At 37.9% G+C, this 14,220-nt stretch overlaps 2 protein-coding genes across 3 annotated transcripts in view; one reads left to right on the top strand and one right to left on the bottom strand.

Moving 5' to 3' along the window:
• Positions 1-221: 221 nt before the first annotated feature.
• B3GALT9 (beta-1,3-galactosyltransferase 9) lies at positions 222-2,954 on the top strand. Its single transcript, XM_064290843.1, is given in 7 exon segments — positions 222-227; positions 1,825-1,873; positions 1,876-2,064; positions 2,067-2,219; positions 2,222-2,629; positions 2,632-2,664; positions 2,667-2,954. Coding segments are annotated over 7 exon segments (1,092 nt in total). The 3' UTR covers positions 2,921-2,954.
• Positions 2,955-9,477: 6,523 nt separating this feature from the next.
• The window catches only part of PSMD5 (proteasome 26S subunit, non-ATPase 5), a 30,465-nt gene continuing 25,722 nt past the window's right edge, over positions 9,478-14,220 (bottom strand). For both annotated transcript variants that reach the window (XM_010587688.3, XM_003407775.4), the window contains 2 exons: positions 13,082-13,222; positions 9,478-10,336 (listed from right to left, as the gene is read on the bottom strand). In XM_010587688.3, the coding sequence (XP_010585990.1) occupies positions 10,079-10,336; positions 13,082-13,222 (399 nt within the window). In that variant the 3' untranslated portion in view covers positions 9,478-10,078. The remainder of the gene's footprint in view (positions 10,337-13,081; positions 13,223-14,220) is intronic.

Raw genomic sequence — 14,220 nt, 5'->3', positions numbered from 1 at the left:
TTTCTATCCATTGTTCTGGATTCACTCTAGTTGTAATATGATCAACACTTGCTCTCCTATGCAGTCAGCAGGTATTCTGGGACAAAAGCTCAGGTTGATTGGCAAGAAACCTTACCCTTGAAGTTTCAGGCACAGAGTACTGTACTTCAATTGCTGCTAGACTTGAGTGATCCTGAGATACATTTGGGCATAATTTGCCTCCTGGACTGCTCACAGTCAACATGCAGGTTAAGTTTCTTAATAATATTTGAAGCATTTGATATCTATTAAAACAGGCTTTGAGGAAGCTGAATTTTCTTCTGTGTGCAAATCATCAGCACTGAGAAAACGGAACGGAGTTCAGATCACAAATGCAGGAGTTTGCTTTGTTATTGTTTTTCAGTTCAATAGACAAGGAAAAGTAAAGGTGGGAGTCAAGATTCTCCAGTGGTTAAGACTGAGCTTTAGAATCTGAGACATGATTTCAAATCATAGCCCTATCCTACCCCTTTACTCACTGTGTGATCTCGGGCAAATTATTAAACCACTAAGTTAATAAGCTTAATTTTGAAGATTACTCATCTGAAAGGGATATTACCAGGGTGAGATGAGGTAAGGCATGTAAAGTGCTTAGCACCTGGCACACAGCAAATGCTCAATAAGAGGTAACAATTATTATGAAAAGGTTCCTCTGGGTGGCACAAATGGTTTGTACTTGGTTACTATCTGGAAGGTTGGCAATTTGAATCCACCCAGTGGCACTGTGCAAGGAAGTTCTGGTGATCTACTTCCATAAAATAGCAGCCATTGAAAACCCTGTGGAGCTTGGTTCTACCCTGGAAGATATGGAGTCGCCAGGAGTCAGAATTGACTCAATGGCAACAGAAATTATAAAAGGTTTTGTTGTTCCAAGCTCCAATGAATAGGGACTTAATCCATTTAATGTTCTTTTAGAAACCCTGGTGGCATAGCGGTTAAGAGCTATGGCTGCTAACCAAAAGGTTGACAGTTCGAATCCACCAGTCGCTACTTAGAAACCCTATGGGGCAGTTCTACTCTGTCCCATAGTGTCGCTATGAGTCAGAATCAATTCGATGGCAAGTTTTTTTTTTTTTAAATGTTCCTTCATTCTGTTATTTTAAACCCTGCGTATGCCCTTCCAGAGGGAGAGTTTCCAGCTCCTTCAATGAGGTAGAGTAACCTTGGTAGGTTGGTCCTAGATCCCTGATGCTATACAAATAGAAGGAATCTACCTATATGTCAGGTGGATTAGAGAGCATTGTCAAAACAGATCCCGATTTGGTATTAAATTGGAAAGTCATACTGGAAGAATATAAATGTTTGATAGTAGCCAGTGTGTAGTGGCCAATACAAGCCACCCCTGCATGGAAAACAGCCGTTTACCTTTGTAATTAGAGAAGAAACCATTCCAAGTGTTTCAGTTCAAGGAAGAACATTGTACAATTTCCAATAGGCTTTTATCATGTTGCTACTTGTTACTTTACATCCATGTGTCTATGTCTGATTCCTCTTTGTTTCCCCATTTCTAAGACAGTGCCTTGTACATATAAATAGGTTTTCATGTAAACAAGGGAGCAACCAACCAACATTTTCTCAGAGTCCAATTTGTGCCAATTACTGAACTCATCATGGAAAAGAGACACGATGCCTGTTGTCCAAGAAACCAGGATCTAGCGGAAGAGACAAGAATAATAGTAAACAACCATAAACGCTTAAAATAGAGTATATTGCTAAGTGCTGTAATAGTGGGACATGCAGTGTTCGGGGGGGGGCGAAGACAGGAATGGAGATGTTTGAATAAAAACATGTCCTTTCTTCATTTAGGTGACATTCTGCGGGCTTCAAACTTACCAGTGGTGTTTCATTCTGTTTCATTCATCCTATTTCATGCCTTACTTTTTGGAGCTGACTTTGTGGAAGAATACTTTTTGCATTCATTGCCTTATGTAGATATGAAAGTTCTTGAAATTAAGGGTAAAGCAAGAAAATTGAATATGGAACCCCTAAGAAGCAATCTCTCCAAGTATTATATCGTGAGCCAGTCCGAGGTGTGTAAAGGGAAGGACATTTTTTGCTGTTTCTCATCTTCAGTAGCCCAGGAAATGGAACAACGTGGAAGCGCATCAGGAAAACCTGGGGTAACATGACCAATGTCCAAGGGCACTCCATTCTCACACTATTTGCTTTGGGAACGCCTGTTTTGGTAACTACTCAACAAGAGATAAAGAGTCCTGTAAGAATAATGATATAATTGAAGGAATCTTCTTGGTCATTTCTGAGAACCAAACCCTGAAGATCATTGCCAGGACACAGCGGGCTGTAACTTTCTGCCCTAATGCCCTGTTCATTCTCAAGGTTGATGAAGAGATGTTTGTCAATCCACCAACCTTGGTGCAGTATCTTCTTAATCTGAAAGAATGCCTCAAAGAGATCTATGTAGGAACAGTTATTCATCAGTATACACCCAATAGAGACCCTTGTACCCAAGAATTTGCTCCTCTTAGCGAGTACCCAGGAAAGTACTACCCAGATCACTGCAGCGGTAAGGCCTTTGTCATGTCCCAGGATGCGACTCGGATGATGCATGTAGTTTTCAAATAAGTACCAATTATGGTACCTGCTGATGTGTTTTAAGAATTTGTGCTAAGTCCATTGGCCTTATACCATCCACAGTTCAAGGTTTTATGGGAAAAAGCACATCAGCTACAACAGATGTTGCTATAAATTCATTTCCACATCCTCAGGAACTACAGATGCTGAAATGTCCCTGGCATGGAAAGAAATTAATGATGGAAACGAATGTACACTGTTGGAGACTTACTACGGGCTGATTTCCTGCAAACTTCTGAGGTATCCTGACAGTTTTAAACATTTTCATGTGGGCACCATAAAAGACAATGCCATGTATTTTGGTGAGTAGGATTTCTGTTTTTCTTACATGTCTATTCTTTTTAAGTTACCTTCTACCCTGCTACAGAAAGCATCCTCCTTCCTCATGTTTTATGTAGTTTTTTCTGAATCTTTAATTGTAGTTAAAAAGTTGTAAAATATTCTTAGTGCTCTGATGTACTAGATTTTATTGATATTTCATTTTAAGGAATTTGTGTTCATGTACCATGATTCTTTTCAAAATAAAACCTTTCAGAAAAGGGAAAACATTACATTTAACTAAAAGTTGTTTCTCTTTACAATTAAATAGTGAATATTCTTTTTTTTCTGGGATGATTTTTTAAATTTTTATTGTGCTTTAAGTGAAAGTTTACAAATCAAGTCAGCCTCTCATACAAAAATTTAAACACACCTTGCTATGTACTCCTAGCTGCTCTCCCCCTTATAAGACAGCACATTCCTCCTCTCCAGCCTGTATTCCTTGTGTCCATTCAGCCAGCTCCTGTCCCCCTCCCTCTGCCTTCTCATCTTGCCTCCAGACAGGAGCTGCTCACATAGTCTCATTGTTTACTTGATCCAAGAAGCTCACTCCTTATCAGTATCATTTTCTATCTTATAGTCCAGTCCAATCCCTGTTTGAAGAGTTGGCTTCGGGAATGTTTCCAGTCCTGGGCTAACAGAGGGTCCCTCTAGTTTCAATTAGACCATTAAGTCTGGTCTTTTTTTTTTTTTTCTGGAATCATGATTAACTTTATTTGTCACTCTATTTATAGACATTGGTCCACTTCCACATGAAAAGCAGGAATTATCCATTTCCACATAATACTCTATAGAATGAAGTTGTACCACAAACCACATGTACTTACAGGGGAAAGTTACTGAAATAAAAATATTTTATATTCATGCCCCAAAGTATCCCCCAAAGATTTGCTTTTGTCTGTATAATTACAAGCATCTATACTCCACAAAGCTAGTTTCTTCTTAGATCAACATCATAGTCTTAATATCCACACCAGACCATATGGATCACCAAACTTTCAGAAAAAAAAAAAAAATTTTTTTTTTTTTTAAGAGGTTGAAAAATAGCTACCCGCTGTCAATCAGAACACAGTTTCAAAACGATGCGATTGTGTAAGCACACCCATCCTTTAGGGCTGCTCTAGGTTAAAAACCTTTTCTCTTGTTTCAGAGATATTTACATCAAATTAAGACATTTACAAATGGTTTATAGTCTACAACTGCCCAGATATGATTTTCACCTATCCCTTGTAAGGAAGTTAAGCATCCTTAAGTTTCTCTTATAAATTCAGTGCAGTTTTTCAACATAAATAACACAAACTAATCTAAATGTCTTACATTTATTTCAGTGCACATTTCCCAATATTAGATGGAATGAAATTATATTATTAAATGGTTATAACATTCGAGCATATTATGGACTCTTTATCACACAATTTGATTCACATCAATACTATAATTCACCCTAAAAAAGTCACAGGCACACACAAAAGAGAACAAAATTTGCTTTTTTATAAATTTAAAGTACACTATCTATCTACTTTAAACCACTGAAAGATTTATTCTAACAAAATGGTAAATTTCCAAACCCCTTTTCTAAGTCTGGTGTAAGTGGTCTTTTTTATTAGAATTTAATGTCTGCATCTCATTGTTCTCCTGCTTCATCAGGGATTCTCTGTTGTGTTCCCTGTCAGGGCAGTTGTCGGTTGTAGCCAGGCACCATCTAGTTCTTCTGGTCTCAGGCTAATGAAGTCTCTGGTTTATGTGGCCTTTTCTGTCTCTTGGGCTCATATTTATCTTGTGTCTTTGGTGTTATTCATTCTCCTTTGCTCCAGGTGGGTTGGGACAAATTGATGCATCTTAGATGGCTGCTTGCTAGTGTTTAAGACCCCAGACACCTCTCACCAAAGTGGGATGCAGAACATTTTCTTAATACACTGTTATGCCAATTGACCTAGAAGTCCCCTGAAACCATGGTCCCCAGAGCCCCGTCCCTGCTACTCTGGCCTTTGAAGCATTAAGTTGTATTCAGGGAACTTCTTTGCTTTTGGTTTAGGCCAGTTGTGCTGACCTCCCCTGTATTGCGTGTTGTCTTTCCCTTCACCTAAAATAGTTCTTGTCTACTATCTAATTAGTGAATACCACCCCCCACCCTCGTAACCATCAAAGAATATTTTCTGTTTAAACTTTTTCTTGAGTTTTTATAATAGTGGTCTCATACAGTATTTGTCCTTCTGCAACTAATTTCACTCAACATAGTGCTTTCCAGATTCCTCCATGTTATGAGATGTTTCACCAATTCATCATTGTTAAATAGTGAATATTATTTATTACATTTCATGGAACTATCTTGTCTCAGTGATAGCCATGATGACTGATTTTTGAGAATTCTCAGAATGAAAGAAAAACACTAAACAGGACATTTTTATAACAGAATGTTAATTTTGTTTGTAAGCAGGAAATATTTTAGTAATCTGGGTGATGGAACTAAATGTCATTTCAAAGTATTGGCCACCTAGTACATATTAACTTAAACTTCACCAGTGTAGTGACTTGGATCTCTAACTTTTTGTATAACAACTTTCATCAAGTCCTGTATTAGGGACTGCTTCACGGACGGAGTACAACAACTTCACACTTCATGTTACGTATACTCAGTTATTTCTCTTGCACAATTAGGCACAAGATCAGTGATTGTCACCCTGTGGTTCCTGGCATTTTAGGTGTCACCCAGAACAATACACCTTCCAAAACAGGACACTTACTAGCAAATTTTTGGATATGTTACTAAACCTTACTGAGCCTGCTTATGCACAAAATCAACCCAGTAGGGTTGATGAACTAAATGAGATACAGCAAGTGCTTAGCACTGGATTTGGCCCATAGTAAGTATTCAATAAGAGGAAGAGGCAGCATTTAAGAACATATGTTCTGAGTTAAATAGCCTAGGTTCAAATCTTGGCTCCACTTATTAGCTGTGTGACCTTGGGCAAGTTTCTTAACTTTGCTGTGCCTTGTTCTCATCTGTAAACGAGGTAGGAACAGTACCTAACTCCTGGGAATGTAAGGACAGCAACATGAGTCAATACATGAAAAGCTCTTACAATAATGCCTGGCACACAGTAAATGCTCAGTAGGTGTTAGCCATTATTATCTACAAAAATAGGACCAAGTAACAAAAGGGGAACACATATGACACCCTCTGAAAAATCCAGGTTAATATTCTGGTCCTGGGATGTAACCTGTAGAAGGTACTTGATTTCTCAGTCCTGATGTCTTTATCTACAAAATGATACTTTACTTGTACAACTGTTACGAGAATAAAGAGAGAAAATACATGCTAATTGCCTAGCATAAAGTAAGTGCTAAGAAATGGTAGCTATGATTAGTAATAGTAATTTTGCAATTTCTTCCTTTAGACTTTGGCCATATTAAATCACTTGTAGTTCCTTAAACATGTTCTTGTTTTCATGTCTGTACCTGCTGTTTCCTCTGCTTACTATGCTAAACCAAAACTCATTGCCACTGAGTTGATTCCAACTCATGGTAACCCCATGTGTTTCCGAGTAGAACTGTGCTCCATAGGGTTTTCAAGGGCTATAATCTATGGAAGTAGATTGCCAGGCCTTCTTCTGTGGCACCACGTGGTGGATTTGAACTCCCAAACTTTCAGTTAGCAACTGTTTGTGCCACCCAGGGATCTGCTTACTATGCTATTCTCTATTCTTGACCTACCTCCTCCTCATTCTTCAAGATTCAGATCAGGTGTTTCCTTCTCTGGAAAACCTTCCCTAACCTACCCTTAAGTTTTGGGTAGGTGTTCTCTGTGCTTTCTCCTACCACTGCAAAGATCTAGAGTTAGAAATCCAAAAGGGAAGAACACACCTGGCATTTCTCAAGCTGAAAGAACTGAAGAAAAAAATACAAGCCTCAAGTTGCAATACTGAAGGATTCTATGGAGAAAACATTGAACGATCCACAAAGCATCAGAAGAAAATGGAAGGAATACACAGTCACTGTACCAAAAAGAACTGGTCAATGTTCAACCATTTCAGGAGGTAACATATGATCAAGAATGATGGTACTGAAGGAAGTTCAAGCAGCACTGAAAGGAATGGCAAAAAACAAGGCTCCAGGAATTGATGGAATACCAATTGAGATATTTCAACAAACAGATGCAGTGCTGAAGGTGCTCACTCGTTCATCTATGTCAAGAAATTTGGAAGGCAGTTTCCTGGCCAATCGACTGGAAGAGGCCTGTATTTGTGCCCATTTCAAAGAAAGGTGATTCAACATAGTTCAGAGATTATTGGACAATATCATTAATATCGCACACAAGTAAAATTTTACTGAAGATCATTCAAAAGTGGTTGTGGCAATACATCAAGAGGGAACTGCCAAGTTCAAGCTGGATTCAGAAGAGGATGTGGAAGGAAGGATATAATTCCTGATGTCAGATAGACCTTGGCTGAAAGCAGAGACTACCAGAAAAGTGTTTACCTATGTTTTATTTACTATGCAAAGGAATTCAATTGTATGGATCATAACAAGTTACAGATAACATTGTGAAGAATGGGAATTCCAGAACACTTAATTGTGCTCATGTGGAACCTGTACACAGACTAAAAGGCTGTCATTCGAACAGAACAAGGGGATGCTGCGTGGTTTAAAGTCATGAAAGGTATGTGCCAGGGTTGATTTCTTTCACCATACCTATTCAATCTGTATGCTGAACAAATAATCCAAGAGGCTGGATTACATGAAGGACGGGGCAGCAGGATTGGAGGAAAACTCATAAACAACCTGAATTATGCAGATGACACAAACTTGCTTGCTGAAAGCCGAGGACATGAAGCACTTACTGATGAAGATCAAAGACCACAGCCTTCAGTATGGATTATGCCTGGACATAAAGAAAACAAAAATCCTCACAGCTGGACCAATAAGCAATGTGATGATAATTGGAGAAAAGGTTGACGTTGTCAAGGATTTCATTTTACTGAAATGAAATCAATTGGCACCCATGGAAGCAGCAGTCAAGAAATCAATCCATGTATTGCATTGGACAAATCTGCCAAAAAAGACCTCTTGCAAGTGTTAAAAAGCAAACGTGTCACTTTGAGGACTAAGGTGCGCCTAACCCACATCATGGTATTTTCAATCGCCTGATATGCATGCGAAAGCTGGGCAGTGAATAAGCAAGACCGAAGAATGATGCCTTTGAATTATGGTGTTGCAAAATATTGAGTATAACATGGACTGCCAGAAGAATGAACAAACCTGTATTAGAAGTATAGCCAGAATGCTCTTTAGAAGCAAGGACGGTGAGACTTTGTCTTATATAATTTGGACATGTTATCAGGAGTCACCAGTCCCTGGAGAAGGACATCATGCTTGGCAAAGCAGGGGGTCAGAGAAAAGAGGAAGACCCTCAGTGAGATGGAATGACACAGTGGCTACAACAATGGGCTCAAACATAACGATTGTGAGGATGGTGCAGGACTGGACAGTGTTTCATTCTGTTGTGCACAGGATTGCTATGAGTTTGAACTGATTCGATAGCACCTAACAGCAACAATTTTCCTCTACTATTAGCCACTTGCTACCTGTATGATTTTGGGATAAGCCACTTAACTTCTCTGTTTCCTCATCTGTGAAATAGAGATGTAAAGATTAAATGACATGAACTTAGCACTTAGGAGAATGTCTAATACAGTAAAGTTCCTTTTCTCATTGTCAAGCACATAATAGGCAGTCAATAAATATTTATTTATTAAGGAAACATATCTAAGTTGAAAAAGCAAACTCACAGGCACAAAATAAGAGTGTACTGGTCATACAGGCATACATAGGAAAGAGGTCGCCTTTTTGAACTCTGAAGTTAAATGAATAAAATTAACACCACAAATGAGATAAAGCAAAAATCACTTTAAAAAGACAGAATGTTTCTCAGTTTAGGAAAAACCTAGTTGTAGCCTAATTAATGATATTAACAGTAGGGAAATAGTGTGGAAACAGAGGACTCAAAGATACTAAGAGATGGCAGAAGAGAGACAATGAATCTGGGGACAAGAAACTTCCAGATACTTGAGAACCATTTTGTTAAGAGCAGGGATGGCTTATCAACTTCACCATGGCCTATAAGAAATCTCTCTAGACTCTGAACCTGTCACACTAATAGGTTCATGCAGGAGTGTCTGGACTGATAACTTGCAAGCAGAGCAGAGTGAGTTGCCATTTAAAGAAGGGCACTGGAAAATGGATAGGAACATTTTTCATCAATAAATAGGAAGATCATCTTTTGTAAATTAATGAGTGACATCCTGGTTTATACACACTGTCCCTTCCCTTCTGACTCTGATTATTGGTATTCAGTCTCCCTTTGTGTGAACCCCTCAAGATTAACTTTATGGATCAGAAAAATTAGCAGCAAAACCCTCAACAATGATGACCCATAAGTAAAGGACATTTTCGGGACCTTTTTTGGTTAGCAATTATCATGCCCCCTCCCCCAAAACCACAAAAGAATAAAATTCACTGATAAACAGCAAAAAAGCATCAAAAGAACACTACAAAAGTATTTTTAGATTTATTTTATGTCTATTTTTCAAAGGCATTACAGTAACAAAAAATCAAAGGAGACTTAATTAAAATTATTTACTCTTAGTACAGAGAGAACATAATTTTAAGCTTCCATACTATTTTTTTTTCCAAAGAACATTTATATTCAAGACTTTGACAGCAGAATCAGAAGAGGAAAAAAGACTAAACAGAAAAGAAAAAGGTGAAGAGAATTCAGAAACAATTTGGTTCCATTTTACTTAAAGCAGATTATTCTAATAAGACATTGGGTATGTCCATGAAGTTTTCTGGAAGGGGAACCAGGACTTCCATGTTGTTGCAAAGATTAAGGCAGTCAAAAGAATCTGAAAAATAACTAGTATACTTAAGACCAAATCTGCCTACTCTCAGTGTTCTCCAAACTCCTGGTTCCACACTTATTTCAATGCAAAAACACAAAAAATGTTAGTGATAAAACTACACTAGACACTCCATGATAATTCTGGGGGCGGGGAAGTCTTTGTTTTGTAAAATACAGACGGAGTACATGCGCCTTCAGAGAAGCTCTGGTCCCAAAATCGTCCGCTCTATTTTTAAACTGCAGAAGAAATCATTCAGCTCCTTCTACCGCTGTCGTGGAAATAGGTTTTACATAGTATGGACCTTCACTCAGGTAAGTCCTGAGCCTCAAATAATTTGGGTTCCCAAAGATTTCCGCAATTGTCTTGGAATTGGCAAGTGCTTTTACCAGTTCATATTTGGCATCCTTTGAAGCTTTGTCATGCTCCACGGACCGGTCCACCACATATTCTACAAAACCTGGACTGTGAAACATAAGTTTCTGAGCCCAAGGTTGGTTTGCAATAGCCTGAAATGGAAGGCAAAAAGAACACAATTCCTTCGAGTCTTAAAGTCAATTAAATTTGTTAGTAAGATAGTACAACAATTTTTGAAAGAAATTTGGCAACACGAACCTTCAAAATGTTACTTTCTGCCTAAGAAAATTCCCTCCTGGGAATGTAATTTAAGAAAGTAATCCTATTAAAAAAGCTTTACATACAAATATATTCATCGTAGTGTGAAAATTATCATCAAAATGTCTAATAATGGAGAAATGGTTAAGTAAATTATGGGGTACAGCAATAAACAACTAAATAAACATTAAAAATTATGTTTACAGATTATACAGATACACATAGGTATACCAAATAGACGTGAAAGCAGGGACCCAAACAGAGGCTTGTTCACCAGTGTTCACTGCAGCACTATTCACAACAGTCAAAAGGTGGAAACAACCTGAATGCCCATCAACAAATGAATGGATTAACAAAATGTGGTGCATACATACAATGGAACACTACTCAGCCAGCAGGAGAAATGAAGTCTTGATACATGCTACAATATGGACGGAGCTTGAAGACATTACGCTGAGTGAAGTAATTCAGTCACAAAGGGCAAATATTATACGAGCTCACTTATATAAAAAGACAAATGTGCATAGAGACCAAAGTTTATTAGTGGTTACCAGGAGCTGGAGGGAGGAGGAAATAGAAGGTTAATGGTTGGGGGGAAAAAAAAAGTTTACAGAGAGTAGTAATGAAATGGGTAAATTTTGTTATTTAAAAAAAGCAGATCCAAATTATATACATGTGTGATTAAACAGTGGAAAAACAAAAACTAAAGAAGAAAAGACTACCCTAAAGAAGCTTCTACAGATGTGCACAAGATGGTATTTTTTAAGAATGTTCATTGTAGTATCACTTGTAACAGATACTATCTAAATCTTCATTGACAGGAAAATAATAAGCTGTGGTGTCTATACAACGAAATACTAATGACTTTCTAATTATTTCTTTCAACATAAATATTAAAAACATGTTGCAGGAAAAAGTAAACTGCAGAATGATACAAACAACATGATACCACTTACCAAGTTTAAGAACATGTAAAATGTATTTTGTTTAAGGATACATACACATGTAGTAGAAGTATAAAATCATGTATGAGCCTATATATCCAAAATCCATAATAGTGATTATATCCAGGGAGAGAAGAAGGGGAATAGGATTGGACAGAGGTAATGAAGTATGACTGTATGTTTGAAATATTTCAATCAATCAATACAAACACTAAAAGAAAACATACCAAACAGGTATAATGACTTAAGGTGATTTAAAAATTTCTACTTCTCAGTCTTTCCAAATTTTAAAATAATGAATAAGTAACTTTTATGATATAAAAACCTCACCACTACATTTTAATGAAGAACAAGTAATAATCAAGTTTATAGCCTAGTCCCGTCCTCTCAAAATGTGTTCCACAGACCAGTGCATCAGCATCACCTGGGAACTTGTTAGAAATGCAGAATCTCAGGCTTCAGCCCGTAACTACTGAATCAGAATATACTTTTAACAAGATCCTCAAGATTAAAGTTTGCAAAACAATGGCCTAGTTAACAATGGCCAAGGACAAACAGTAGGCTGAAATAAAAATAGTTGCTCCAACCAGTAAAACAAAAATTATCTCTATATCTATGAATGACTAAGTATAGTGTAAAGTAGAAGAGTAGAAAAAAAATAAATAAAAAATGAGAATACTGACACAGGAGCCAAAATGACCAAAATGATGGCCATCTCCAAGGGTGGCGCAGTCTAAAAACAAATGCTCTTAAAGTTAATAGGAACATCTGTATCCTTCAAGACCCAGATCATGTATCGCATCCTTCAGGGAGCCTTTCCTCTTTTGTCTCCTCCACTCTTTTCCTTACCTTGTCCAGTCTAAGTATACTCCCTTAGATCCCATTATTGGTAAGATTACTAAATATCTATAAACCCAGGCACCACAGTGAGTACTTGGGCTACAGAGATAAATAAGTCTGATACGGTCCCTCTCTGAAGAAACTTTAAGAAGTGAGATAGGCCAAAAAATAAAAAATTTCACCTCATGTAATAAATAGAAAACAGAGGTATAACCCTTACCATGATTGTAATCACATAATTAAGTGTATAATTATATTTACCGCCTGGCTCCCTCATTAGGAAGTGAGCTACATGAGAGTAGGGTCTTTGCATAATCTTGTTCACTGTTCTATTGTTCAACAAATATGCAAAGTATGAGAGCAGAGATTCCTTAACCCCATCTTGTGGGTTTGGGCAAGACATGCTGAAGAGATACCTGAGCTAATCCTTACAGAATGAATAAGGGGCTAAGAAGCAAAGTTAGAGAAGAATGTTCGATCCTGAGAGCACAGCAGAAGTCCAGAGATACAAAACAGGCAGTCTGGCATTACCAAAATGTTAAACGCCAGAAGAGGAATGGTAGGCAATAAGGCTCAGAAAGATAACCAGGACTGGGTCAACAGAGAGCTGCTTGTGAGGCAGATAAAGGGTCTGGAACTTATTCTGTAATCTCATAGCACCCCGTTCAAGTCTCTGACACAGCATCTAACACCTTTTACTGAAACAATCTGTTTATACATTTGTCTTTCTCATTAGTCTGTAAGGTAAAACAGAGGACAGAAACTGTACTAAGCACTTGTATACTCCCAGGGCATGAACAGGGACTGCTCATGTGTTGAACTGACAGAGTTCCAGGAGGACCACGTGGAACCTACCGTGAACACTTTTAAGGCAGCACAGTGTAGTTCAGGGAAGGGTTGATTACTGATGCCACGGAAGAGCTCCAGTGGGTTCCGAGATAAAGAAGAAAACCAGGATTCTGTCATCCTCAGGAGGTCATCAGTCTGTTGCTCAGGCTACAGGACAGAAAAGGATTGTCTCATGACAAGGCTAACTTGTATGGAGAAAAGCACTTGTCTGTAAGTCAGGAAACCTGAGTGTTGATGGCAGTCTTAGTCATAAAGTTGCCCTGTGATCTTGGCTAAGTCTGTAGCGCTCTTCCCCCAAACCCAGCTCACACTTTCCCCAGTTTTTTTTTTTTTTAATTATTGTCATAAAATTTTTGTAACAAAAAATTTCTACTTTAACCATTTTTAAGTGTACATTCAAGGACGTATGGTGTCAGGCTCTTTAAATTTATCATGACTTGTTTTCTGACCTAACATATGGTCTATCCTACAAAGCAATTCATGCACATAGAGAAAAATATTCTGTTGTTGCGTGGAGTGTTTCAAATATGTCTGCTCTAGGTCTAGTTAGTTTATAAAAACAAACCAAACCAAACCCAGTGTCGTGGAGTAGATTCTGACTCATAGCGATCCTAAAGGACAGAGTAGACCTGCCCCATAGAGTTTCCAAGGAGTGCATGGTGGATTCGAACTGCCAACCCTTTGGTTTGCAGTTATAGCACTTAACCACTACGCCACCAGGGTTTCCAGTTAGTTTATAGTGTTGTTCAAGTTCAAGTACTCTATTGTCTTACTGATCTTCTGTTTTAATGTTCTATCCGTTATTGAAAGTAGTATGCTGATGTCTTCAAATATTATTGTAGAACTGTCTATTTCTCCCTTCAGTTCTCTTAGTGTTTGCTTCATAGATCTTCAGGCTTTGTTGTGGTGCATATATAACTGTTATATCTTCTTGATGAATCAACCCTATCATTTTATAATGTCCTTCTTTGTCTCTTGTAGCAGATTTTGATTTAAAGTTTGTTTTGTCTGATACTAATACAATCACCCCTGTTCTCTTGGTTACTATTTGTATGGAGTTACCTTTTTCCATTCTTTCACTTTCAACCTATCTGTGTCTTACATCTAAAGTGGGTCTCTTGTAGCCACCATATAGTTGGTACATG

The sequence above is a fragment of the Loxodonta africana genome, chromosome 9, assembly GCF_030014295.1.
Source record: "Loxodonta africana isolate mLoxAfr1 chromosome 9, mLoxAfr1.hap2, whole genome shotgun sequence".
In the NCBI taxonomy this organism is placed as follows: domain Eukaryota; kingdom Metazoa; phylum Chordata; class Mammalia; order Proboscidea; family Elephantidae; genus Loxodonta; species Loxodonta africana.
The sequence above is the reverse complement of the archived record's forward strand: the minus strand, read 5'-3'. Positions and strand labels throughout refer to the sequence as shown.